The sequence below is a fragment of the Stegostoma tigrinum genome, chromosome 38 (assembly GCF_030684315.1).
Source record: "Stegostoma tigrinum isolate sSteTig4 chromosome 38, sSteTig4.hap1, whole genome shotgun sequence".
In the NCBI taxonomy this organism is placed as follows: Eukaryota; Metazoa; Chordata; class Chondrichthyes; order Orectolobiformes; family Stegostomatidae; genus Stegostoma; species Stegostoma tigrinum.
Genome location: NC_081391.1, coordinates 20,976,308 through 20,988,809, shown reverse-complemented (window position 1 = coordinate 20,988,809; position 12,502 = coordinate 20,976,308). Strand labels below are relative to the sequence as shown.

The 12,502-nt window shown below is 44.5% G+C and overlaps 1 protein-coding gene across 1 annotated transcript; it reads right to left on the bottom strand.

The window, feature by feature from the left end:
* Positions 1-9,627: 9,627 nt before the first annotated feature.
* LOC132206534 (ferritin, middle subunit-like) lies at positions 9,628-11,907 on the bottom strand. The gene is made up of 4 exons (XM_059640730.1): positions 11,806-11,907; positions 10,697-10,843; positions 9,999-10,124; positions 9,628-9,774 (listed from the first exon to the last, which is right to left on the bottom strand). The coding sequence occupies exons 1-4, from the start codon at positions 11,905-11,907 to the stop codon at positions 9,628-9,630; spliced, it is 522 nt and encodes a 173-aa protein (XP_059496713.1).
* Between the last annotated feature and the right edge of the window lie 595 nt (positions 11,908-12,502).

Sequence of the window (12,502 nt, the reverse complement as noted above, 5' to 3'; positions counted from 1 at the left end):
TCATCACTGCCGTATCAACTGGTGAAAACAGGATATCCTCCTTTACCCTGACAGAATGTTCATTATTTTTGTCACTTCAACGGGGACACCTCTTAATCAACTATGCTTCAAGGAGATTTATCCCAATTTCCTTCATCTTTCCTTGTATCTAAAATCCCTCATTCCTGGTGTCATTCTCGTAAATGCCCTTTGAACTCTGTCGAGGGCTTTAATGTCCTTCCTTAAATACCATGCCCAGAACTGAACACAGTACTGCATATGTGGTCTAACCCATGATTTGTGGAGGTGTAACATCTATTCCTCGCTTTTATACTCTCCGCATCTATTTGAAAACACACATTTCACAAAAGCCTTCTTCATAGCAGGTTAGTCCCGCTCGGCCACTTTCAGATAATCACATACTTGAAACCCAAAGTCCCTCTGCTCCCGTACTCACCTCAGATTTGTAACATCGAGCCTGTTTTGTCTTTCTATGTTTCTCAACCAAAATGCATTAATCTTTTATGTTATAGAACATAGAACATTACAGCACAGTACAGGCCCTTCGGCCCTGACGTTGTGCCGACCTGTCATACCGATCCGAAGCTCATCTAACCAACACTATTCCATGTACGTCCATATGCTTGTCCAATGACGACTTAAAATGTACTTAAAGTTGGTGAATCTACTACCGTTGCAGGCAAAGCGTTCCATACCCTTACTATTCTCTGAGTAAAGTAACTACCTCTGACATCTGTCCTATATCTTTCACCCCTCAATTTAAAGCTATGCCCCATCGTGCTCGCCGTTTCCGTCCTAGGGAAAAGGCTCTCCCTATCCAACCTGTCTAACCCTTTGATTATCTTATATGCCTCAATTAAGTCACCTCTCAACCTTCTTCTCTCTAACGAGAACAGCCTCAAGTCCCTCAGCCTTTCCTCGTAAGACTTTCCCTCCATACCAGGCAACATCCTAGTAAACCTCCTCTGCACCCTTTCCAAAACTTCCACATCCTTCTTATAACGCGGTGACCAGAACTGTACGCAATGCTCCAAGTGTGGCCGCACCAGAGTTTTGTACAGCTGCAGCATAACCTCTTGGTTCCGGAACATGATCCCTGGATTCATAAAAGCTAAAACACTCTGGGCCTTCTTAACAACCCTGTCAACCTGGGTGGCAACTTTCAAGGATCTGTGTACATGGTCACCGAGATCTCTCTGCTCATCTACACTACCAAGAATCTTACAGTACTTTGCCTTCCGGATCCTCCTACCAAAGTACATCACCTCACACTTGTCCGCATTCACCTCCGTTTGCCACCTCTCAGCCCAGCTCTGCAACTTATCCACGTCTCTCTGTAACCTACAACATTCTTCGTCACTATCCACATCTCCACCGACCTTCGTGTCGTCTGCAAATTTACTAACCCATCCTTCTACGTTTATAAAAATGACAAACAGCAGTGGACCCAACACGGACCCTTGCGGTACACCGCGAGTAACTGGTCTCCAGGATGAACATTTCCCATCAACCACCACCCTGTCTTCTTTCAGCAAGCTAATTTCTGATCCAAACTGCTATATCTCCCACAATCCCATTCCTCCACATTTTGTACAATAGCCTAATCGAAAGCCTTGCCGAAATCCATAACACCACATCAACCGGTTTTCTCTCATCTACCTGTTTGGTCATATGTTGCAATGGGAAAGTGATTGGCAACATCAATATCTTACCGAATAAATATCTAACTGCTCATTCACATATTATCCTTTCCAAAAAGCAGCTGTTTTTTGCTTTATCATGGATGACTTACTTCTACTGCTAGGAATGTAATTATATTCCCCACTCTCGGTCCTGGAATGGAATTGAAAAGAAGCAGGATCTCTCTGTCTACCCTATCAAATCCATGAATCCACTTGTAAATTTCAAGCACAGACATCCCTTCCACTTCTACACCGAGAGACTTGGGAAAACTATTATCATCGTAGCCAATTAACTTTCTGCCCAGGTTCATTCCAGAAATTCTGTGCATAAGCATCTTTGGATTGAACCTACTGGAACAGTGCACTCCGGATGGGGTTGAACTAGGACTTGACAATTTCACAAAAGAAGGCCCATCCAGAGGTATTGGACCCGGTCTGAGATCAGGCCCACCATGAGAGAATGTGGTGGCTTTCCTTCTTAAATTGCTGTTGCCTATTTGCTGTCGTCAGATCCATAATGTTCCGAGTGAGGGAATTCCAGGATTCTGATCCACCGACACTGGAGCATGGCGGGTCACGTTTCCAACTCAGGATGGCATGTAGCTTGGTGGAGTAGTTAGAGGGGGTGGTGTTCCCCTGTATCAGATGCCTTTCTCCCATGGCACGTAATTAGGGCTATGGAAAGTATTGTCTCAGGAGCGATGGTGGATTTCTACAGCTTTTGGGAGGCAGTACACAGTGTACTCTGTGTGTGTCAGTGGTGCAAAGAATGAATCTCGTGGCTGGTGGGAGCGGGAGGCCATCACATTTCTGGAGTGGTGGACTGATCTTCTAATTCTGTGCAACAACTCTCTGGAGTTCTAGAATTAAGAAACTGAGGAGGAGCATTAAATTCTGTGTCAAAAATGCATCCTTACTTAGTCTGGCCTGCATATGACACTGCAACCACAGCAAAGCGTGAGACTCTGACCTGGCTTTGGCGGGGGGCAATCGGAAATGGATAAATAAATGGTGTCAGCTCAGAGACATCCTCATCCTTTTTATAAAGGAATCTGTCACCCCTGAGCATCAGTAATTAGGCAGCCAGAGTGCTCTGCAGGTGTAGGTACATTCCAGTCAGTCAATCTACATAAGGAGAGCTTATTTCCTTGCTAAGAATAGGAACTGCTGATTTCTGCCAGTGGCATTTGGGTTCGAGCTTTATTTTCTCCTGGTGTCATGAGCATTTGGCGTCCTTAGACTGCAGAGAAGTGATAGAAGTTCTACCACAGGGGCTCGAAGGTGGGGACTGCTTCATTACCTAATCAGGATCATTGTCTAGAAGCAGAGAGACTGATACACAAGAAAACAAACTTTGCCATTCTCCTACAAACAGCCACTGCCCTCACTCCTTCCACCACCGCAGCAAAAGAGAGAAACCAATTTCCGAGGTCTGGACACAATTGCTTATCTAAATGCTAAAGATCAGTGCATCTGAAATGCTGGATGTTCTGCTATATATATTCCTGTTCCAAAAAGAGTGAATGTATGCTCAAATCATTAGATTTGAAGTGCGACAACAAAATTGCTGGAAAGCTTGGGTCCTGGGACTGAACAGTTTTCTCTCCACAGATGCTCCCCAAACCTGCTATTTCCTGCCCCTGCTTATTTACTAAAGAGACCTAAACATTTGCAAGGGCAGTGTCTAACATTGAGACAGGGGGCTGGTTTCACTGAAGATATTGACCAGAAGCTGGTTTGGAATAAAAAAGTCAATACAACACTGCTTACTAGCCAAAAAACCCAAACTGAACACTTGTGGAATTTCCACTACAAGGATTGCCCACCTAATTCCTACAAACAAGAGAAAAGGAGCAAACCAGTGGGGCAGGCATTGAATCAAAGGTTAATCAGAACAGAAAAACACTTCATGATCAGGTGTCAAACAGCAATACCAAGAGCCAGAAACAGCTGTGAAATTATGCAAAGTACTCAGTTGCATGGTGAACACTATTTTAATTTGCTCAGAGCACAACCAAGTTACTAGCATTATGTCACCATGTACAACATTCACATTATTGACCCCATTCAGCTGAGTGTGAGCCTGTCAAACAGGTACTCTCCCATGCCATTGTCAGGGGCTCCCAGTCTCTTCAGGTTGGTGATGTGATCTCCCAGCTTCTTGATCATCTTCACTTGCTCATCCAAGTATTGCCTCTCCAGGAAGTCACACAGCTGGAAGAGAAAATTAATCCAGAGGATCAAAAGTGTCTGAAAGTGACCCCCATGACAGATGTGACCATCACCACCATGTGGAGGTCCACTGAGGTGATGCATTTGTATGTTTGTTTTAACAGCCTGCAGGAGGCTGGGAGAAGGTAATTGGATGTTTACCCAGAGAGTGCACAAACACACCACTTTCTTCCAAGAAGAAAGTTTACAAACTCACATGAGGGTCAGTGTGGCCAGATGCGAGTTTGTGCAGATCCAGCAGACTCTGGTTCACATCCTTCTCCATCTGCAGAGCTCTCTGCATTGCCTCCAGACCATTGCTCCACTCATCCTGCTCTGGCTTCTGGAGGGATGGAAGCAGGAACAGAAAGCACAGCTCAGCAGGCAGTTCTATCATTAGTCTACATCTGATCAGTTAGTTATCCCTCATCATTGTAGGGGAGGTACTTCAGACCAACTTTACCTTGGTTAAACACCTGCCAGATGTTGTACTATTCTTTTCTTGAAGAGGAAATTTTCCAAACATATCCTACTATTCAGTGATCAGAATGATCCCCAGGCATCAGAAACATCTTCTAGATGTGGAAGGGCTGCATCAAATGCTTCCCACACCTGACAATTTTCTGTCTTACCTTTTGATAGCTCATCTTGTCCAAAGAAGCGTTAGACGCTGACATTTGCTCACCATCCAGTATTCTGGATGATCACAATTGCTGACTGTTATTCAATCACAAGTGCAAAGTATTTCCTTTTAAAGGAGCCTCATTGTGGTGAACAGCCTCCCGTTCATAGTATTTGTTCAGTCTTGAAGCTGAACATATTGAGATACCAGTCAATTGTCGTGAGCAGATTAAAAAAGGTTAGAATCCAATCTTGATGTCCTGCAGGTGGACTTGGCCTCCACGTTTATTCTGGAACGTGATCAGTTTCTCAGCATGTTCTCGCTCCTCATGGGACTGCGCCTTGAAGAACTCAGCAAAGTGACGCAGGGTAACATAATCCCGGTCAAAGTAAGAGAACTGTGGGGAGGAGAAAGGCAGGAAAAGGAAACATAGCTGAAATTCATCAACGGCACTCCTCAATCAGAAACTAACCTGGTCACCATCTTGATTCCACATTTAAGAACAAAGAAAATTACAGCACAGGAACGGGCTCTTTGACCATCCAAGCCTGCACCGATTGAGATCCGGTCTAAATCTGTCATCTCTTTTCTAAGGGTTTGTATCTCTTTGCTCCCTGCTCATCCATGTACCTGTCCACACACATCTTAAAAGACACGAGCGTGACTGCGTCTACCACCTCCACGGGCAGCATGTGCCAGGCACCCACCAATCTCTGGGTAAAGAACTTCTCCACACATATCCACATGATAAATTGCCCGTAGGGTTCAGAGGTGTGGGGGTTATAGGGGATGGGTCTGTTTGGGATGCTTCAAAGGGGCGGTGTGGTACTTTTGGGCTAAAAGGCCTCTTTCCACACTGTGGGAATCTAACCTGATTCCCCGCTAAACTTTCCTCCTCTTACATTGAACTCGTGAACCCTAGAAAGTGAGTCTCACTCTGGCGAAAAAGCTTCTTGCTGTCCACCTTGTCTATGCCCCTCACGATTTTGTCGACCTCAAATCAGGCCACCCACCATCCCCTCAATCGCCCTCCTTCTCATGAAAATAATCCTAATCTACTCATCCTTTCTTCATAGCTAGCACCCTCCATACCAGGCAATATCCTGGTGAACCTCCTCTCCACCCTGTCCAAAGCATTCACATCCTTTTGGTAATGTGGCGACCAGAACTGTACATGCAATTACTGGAATGTGATCCTGCCAGATCTGTAAAGCAGGAAGGCTTTTTCCATGGATTACAGCCTAAACAGAGGGCACACAACCAGCCAATCAGGGACACACACACACACCCACCAACAGCCAGGATTTGCAGTGAGGTCCAGCATTACCATCATCACCCACCTGAATAACCCCACTCTGTCCTACCTTCTCCCCAGCACTGAATTCTAACTGGTTTCTTTTTCAGTAATTCACATTTGGAGTGTGAAAACATACCACACTTGTCCTTCCTCCTACTGAATAGCTGAGAAACCTACTTCTGAGGAAGAGTCACTGGACCCAAAACATGAACTGATTTCTCTAAGTCCTGCCAGATCTGTAAAGCTATTCCAGCTCTTTTTGTTGCTGTTTCTAATTTCCAGCAGTTGCTGTTCTTTTAGAAAAGAAAAAAACTCATTTAGGGCCAGAGCAGAGGGCAGCCTGGTGAATGGGGCAACATTTTAAGAGTGCGAGTACATTTTGCATAAAGTGAGTGAGAGTACATGTTGCTTTGAAATTTTCACACGAGGGAAAGCTTTTCGAACAAAAAAGTTGCAACCAACTTTAAGAAAAGTATAGGCTCATCAGCAACGCCAGCTCATCCCTTCACAGCATGAAGAAAAATCACTAAGGTGTACATTGTCCAGAGATAAGTGGTAAATGTCGCCCATGACTCAGTTAGAACACAACATAAACTTCAAGTTTCCAACAGAGTCGGTGTTAACAATTTCACTGGATTCACTCAGGGAAGGGCCACAGACCAGAACACATGCTACAGCTAAATCATTAAACGAGGCAAGAAAATAAACCTGAGGGTCAATGCAAATATATCACAGGCTTCAATTTGAGGTCAGATCTTCAATGTCACAAGGCTCACCGTGGAGAGGTAAACATAGGAGGAACAGAGCTCCAGGTCGATCTGTTTGTGAACAGCATCCTCACAGTCCTTGTGGTAGTTCTGACACACTGGGGAAGCCATCTTCACTATCCCTACTGATTATAACCAAGATCACTCTAGAACTGAGATAATAAAATGTGAGGCTGGATGAACACAGCAGGCCAAGCAGCATCTCAGGAGCACCAAAGCTGACGTTTCGGGCCGAGACCCTTCTGAAGGGTCTAGGCCCGAAACGTCAGCTTTTGTTCTCCTGAGATGCTGCTTGGCCTGCTGTGTTCATCCAGCCTCACATTTTATTATCTTGGATTCTCCAGCATTTGCAGTTCCCATTATCTCTCACTCTAGAACTGAGTTGCTCGCCCACAAGCTCTGTATTTATACTCCTGGGGCCGTCCTGCACTCACACAGAGAGAGGCAGAACTGATGATGACTGATAGTCGCTGCCAGCCAATCAGGAACCACCCATGCACACAGGCACCAATGAGAGAGAGGGGGAGGGTGTGTTAAGCAGAGCTGATCAGAGGTGGAGATGAGAGCCAGGTCTGGATGGTTATTCTGTGATTGGACCAGGAGTTCATTCAGCCTCTCAAACCTTCTGCACCACTCAATCAGGTCATTCTCGTAAATACCCTTTGAACTCTGTGCAGGGCTTTAATGTCCTTCCTTAAATACCACGCCCAGAACTGAACACACCACTGCAAATGTGGTCGAACCAATGATTTGTAGAGGTGTAACATCTATTCCTCACTTTTATTCTGTCTGCGTCTGTTTGAAAACACACATTTCACAAAAGCCTTCTTCATAGCAGCTTAGTCCCGCTCGGTCACTTTCCAATAATCATACACTTGAACCCAAAGTCCCTCTGCTCCTGTACTCACCTCAGATTTGTAACCTCAAGCCTGTTATGTCTTTCCATGTTTCTTCAACCAAAATGCATTCATCTTTTATGTTGAAATTTGAAAGCGATTGGCAACATCAAATCTTACTGAATAAAAAATCTAACTGCTCATTCACATATTATCCTTTCCAAAACAAAGCTGTTTTTGGCTTCATGATGGATGATTTACAGCTAATGCTCGGAATGTAATCATATTCCCCACTCGCAATCCTAGATGAGGATTGGAAAGAAGCAGGATCTCTCTATCTATCCTCTCAAATTCACTTGGAAACTTCAAGCACAGGCATCCTTTACACTTCTACACAGGGTGGCGGGGGTGGTGCACGTTTGGGCAAACATTATCATTGTAATCAATTAATCAGCTCTCTGCCCAGGTTCATTCTCGAAGTTTTGTGCATAACCAGCTTTGGGTCAAAACTACTAGACCTGTGCAGTCCTGATGTAATTGAACTTGACAATTTCACCAAAGAACTTCTGTCCAGAGGTATGTGAACCACTCTGAGGTCAGGCTTAACATTAGATTAGAGAACATGGTGGCTTGCCTTCTTGAATTGCTGTTGCCCATGTGGCGCAGGCAGATCCACAATGTTGCCTTTGAGGGAATTCCAGGATTCTGATCTACCAATGCTGGAGGAATGGGGTTATGTTTCCAACTCAGCACAGCAAGTAGCTTGGTGTAGAAATTACAGAGCGTGATGTTCCCATGTATCAGATATCCTTCTCCCATGGCAAGTAATAGGGGCTTTAGAATGCTTTGGTGGATTTGTATAGGAATTGGGAGGTGATACCCATTGCAGTCCCCACACATTAGTGTTGGAAAGAGGCAATCCAGTGGCTGCTTGGAGATGGAAGCCAATCAAGTTTCTGGAGTGTTGGACTGTTCTCCTAACAACACTCTGGATTTAACTTAATGCTAATCATTAGCTTAAGTGCCAAAAACCCATCCTTAACTGGTCTGGCCTGCATATGACCCTACAACTACAGTAATTGTTTGACTCTGGCCTGGCCTTGGGACAATTAGACATGGAGAATAAACACTATCCTTTTAATAAAAGGAGACCATCACAAATTAGGCAGCCATAGTGCAGCACATGTGCAGTCAGCTGCAGGAGCGCTGATTTCATTGTAAATAAGGTAAAAATCTGAACTGCTGTTTTCTGCCAGTGGTAGTTTGGTTCCAGCTTTATTTTCACCATGTGCCCTTGGCATTTGTTATCTCTGCATTGCAGAGCAATGCTAGAAGTTCTACCACATGGGCTCCAAGGTGCGCACTGCTGCATTTCCAAATACAGGTCATTCTAAATGACGAGAGAGACTGATACAAGGGAAAGCTGATTTTGCCATTCTCCAAGATGCAGCCACTGGACAAAGTCCTTCCACCACTGCTAAGGCAGAAAGGGGAAAAGGAGAGAGAAACCGATTCCCTACTTGTGGGAGCAATTGCTTATCAAAAAAAACTGAAAAAAGCAGTGCATCTTTGATGCTAAATGTTTTACTTGGTATTCCTGTTTGAAAGAGTGAATGTACGCACAAATATTAAATTCCAAGTGAAAGAACAAATTGCTGGAAAACCCTCACCGGTCTGGCAACACTTGTCAAAAGATGATGTGTCTCAGGTCCTGGGACCGAGAACAGTTTCCCCTGCACAGATGCTGCCATACCAGAGATTTCCGGTAGCTGCTTATCTCAACGAGACCTAAACATAGCACAGGGAAGGGCTCTAGCTCAGAAAAACATTTAGACAGGGGGCTGCTCAATCAGGGTATTGACTAGAAGCTGGTCCTGAAAAATTGATTGTCAGTACAACACTGCTTACAAGCCAAACCCAAAAACACCACAGACTCAACACTGAATTTCCACTACAAGGATTGCCCACTTAATTCCTATAGACAAGAGAAAAAAAGAGAGCAAACTACTGGGGCAGGCATTGAATCAAAGGTTAATCAGAAATAACAGGAGGATTTAATGATCAGGTGTCAAACAGCAATACCAAGAGCCAGAAGCAGCTGTGAAATTATGCAAAGTACTCAGTTCCATGGTGAACACTACTTTAATTTGCGCAGAGCACAACCAAATTATTTGGATTATGTCACCATAAACAAAGATATTATTGACCCCACTCAGCTGAGTGTGAGCCTGTCAAACAGGTACTCTCCCGTGCCATTGGCAGGGGCTCCCAGTCTCTTCAGGTTGGTGATGTGATCTCCCAGCTTCTTGATCATCTTCACTTGCTCATCCAAGTAGTGCCTCTCCAGGAAGTCACACAGCTGGAAGACAAATAATCCAGATGATCAAAAAGGAGTCTGAAAGTGACCTCCCATCACAGATGTGACCATCATCACCAAGCAGATGTGGACTCGGGTGATGCCTTGGAAAGGTTTTGTTTTAACAGCCTGCCGGAGGCTGGGAGAAGGTAATTGGATTTTTAACCCAGAGAGTGCACAAACACACCACTTTCTTCCAAGGAAAGAGAAAGAGTTTACAAACTCACATGAGGGTCAGTGTTGCCAGAGGCGAGTTTGTGCAGATCCAGCAGACTCTGGTTCACATCCTTCTCCATCTGCAGAGCTCTCTGCATTGCCTCCAGACCATTGCCCCACTCATCCTGCTCTGGCTTCTGGAGGGAGGGAAGCAGGAACAGAAAGCACAGTTCAGCAAGCAGTTGTGTCATTAGTCTACATCAGATCAGTTAGTTATCCCTCATCATTGTAGGGGAGGTACTGCAAACCAACTTTAATTTGAAGACAACAACTAGATTTTGTACTGAGAGAATAACAAATTTTCTAAACACATTCTACTGTTAATGTAGATTCTCAGAATTCACATGTAGAGAATAGGTACCAATGGAAGTAATTCCTGGCTTCACTATTGTGGTGTGAGAAACATCTTCCAGATTCAGAAAGGCTGGACACTGCTACTTCCCACACTGCAACAATTTCCTGTCTTAGCTTTTGTTACCTCATTCTGTCTGAAGGAGAGTCATTCACATGGATATCTACTCACTATTCTGGTTCCTCTCAATTGCCCTCATAAGTGCAGAGTATTTCCTTTCACCTAAAGGAATCCTATTTTGGTGAACACCCTCCCCTTCACACAGTATTTGTTCAAGGCTAAAGCTAAATAGATGGAGATACCAGTCGATTGTAGCTGCTCACAAAAAGCTGCAAACAGAAGGCTTCAGAATCTAACCTTGATGTCCTGCAGGATGACTCGACCTCCACGTTTATTCTGGAAGGCCATCAGTTTCTCAGCGTGTTCCCGTTCCTCATGGGACTGCTCCTTGAAGAACTCAGCAAAGTGATGCAGGGCAACATCATCCCGGTCAAAGTAAGAGAACTGTGGGAAGAGAGAGGCTAAAAGGAAACTGTCTGAAATTCATGAATGACACTCCTCACTCAGGAACTAACCTGGGCACCATCTTGATTCCACATTTAAGTGGTTAAAAACAGACAAAGCAGGAAGTCACCTTCCATGAATGATGAAGGGGACAGCTGTCTATAGCCATTAGACATCCGTGCTCTGCAGGTTAGAAACACTATTGTTCAGGAGGTGGAGACCAGTTCAGCCCCTGTCCAACTGAATGAAGGGACATGTGTTCATTAACACAACCAGAAAGCTCAGTCAGCAGTCTCATTATCACTATCACCCACCTGAATAACCGCAGTGTCCTACCACCCACTCCACAGAATTTTAACTGCTTTGTTAGAGAGAAAGAAAAAAAAAACACATACATAGTCTGAAAATGTGCCTCTTCCCTCACATTGCATAGCTCAAAGCCACTTCTGAGAAAGGGTCAGTGGACCCAGAGCTTTGATTTCTTCCAGCTCTGTAGAGCTTTTCTAGCTATTTTTGTTAGTGTTTAATGTCTAGCAGCAGCTGTTCTTTTAGTTCAGGGAACTTTACATCTTGAGCACAAGACAGTCCAGTGAATAGGGCAAGGTTTTAAAAAAGGAGTATATTTGTGTCAGGAAAAGCTTTTGTTGAGAAAAGGAATACAACCAAAGTTTTACAAAAAAAAAATTGACCAAGACCAGATCATCCCTCCAGAGTTAGATGAAAAATCACCAAGGGTTACATTGTCCAGAGACAGCAAGCTGGGCATCCACATCCAGGAGCCAGTTGGACATGAAGACAATGTTCAAAACTTGACCAGAGAGTCAGTGTTAAGACCTGCACCAGATTGCAACAGGGGAAGGGCCACAGAAAATAATACATGTTACAGCTAATTCATTAACTCAGCATAAAAACCAAACAGGTCAACACTATCATAGCACAGGCTTCAATTCCACAAAGCTCACCATGGAGAGGTAAACATAGGAGGAATAGAGCTCCAGGTTGATCTGCTTGTTAACAGCATCCTCACAGTCCTTGTGGTAGTTCTGACACACTTGGGAAACCATCTTCACTATTCCTGCTCACAAGCACCAAGAAAACTCTAGAACTAAGTCTCTCTCTCCCACAGGCTCTTGTATTTATAGTCCTGGGACCATCCTGCAGTCACACAGAGAGAGGCAGAACTGATGATGACTGACAGTTGCTGCTGGCCAATCAGGAACCACCCCTGCATACAGGCACCAATGAGAGAGAGGGGGAGGGTGTGTTAAGCAGAGCTGATCAGAGGTGGAGATGAGAGTCAGGTCTGGATGGTTATTGTGTGATTGGAACAGCAGGAGGCCATTCGGCATCTCAAATCTGCTGCACCACTCACTCAGGTCATAGGTCATTTGGTTCTTTTCTAAAAGAAGTCAATTTGGTTTGAGAAAAGTTTTCACATTTTTTTTAATTAAGGTGGTTGTGAGCAACTGCACGAGGGATTCAATGAGGAAGAGGGGCATCAGTTTCTCAGCTTGTTGTGCTGGGATTTGGGAAAGAAAGTTGGGAAATTGTCTCTGGGTCATAGAAAATTATAACAGTGTCAGCTGTGGAAAAGACAGGAAGGATGTTCCTGATTATGGGGGAGTTCAGGACCAGGGTTTGCAGTCTAAGGATACATTT

Excerpts from the sequence above, each read along its gene's own strand:
- LOC132206534 (XM_059640730.1), bottom strand. The coding sequence starts at position 11,907 with ATGGTTTCCCAAGTGTGTCAGAACTACCACAAGGACTGTGAGGATGCT. Across the intron at positions 10,844-11,805 it reads CCTATGTTTACCTCTCCATG|TTCTCTTACTTTGACCGGGA; the intron begins GTGAGCTTTGTG and ends CTCTTCCCACAG. Across the intron at positions 10,125-10,696 it reads TCATCCTGCAGGACATCAAG|AAGCCAGAGCAGGATGAGTG; the intron begins GTTAGATTCTGA and ends CCCTCCCTCCAG.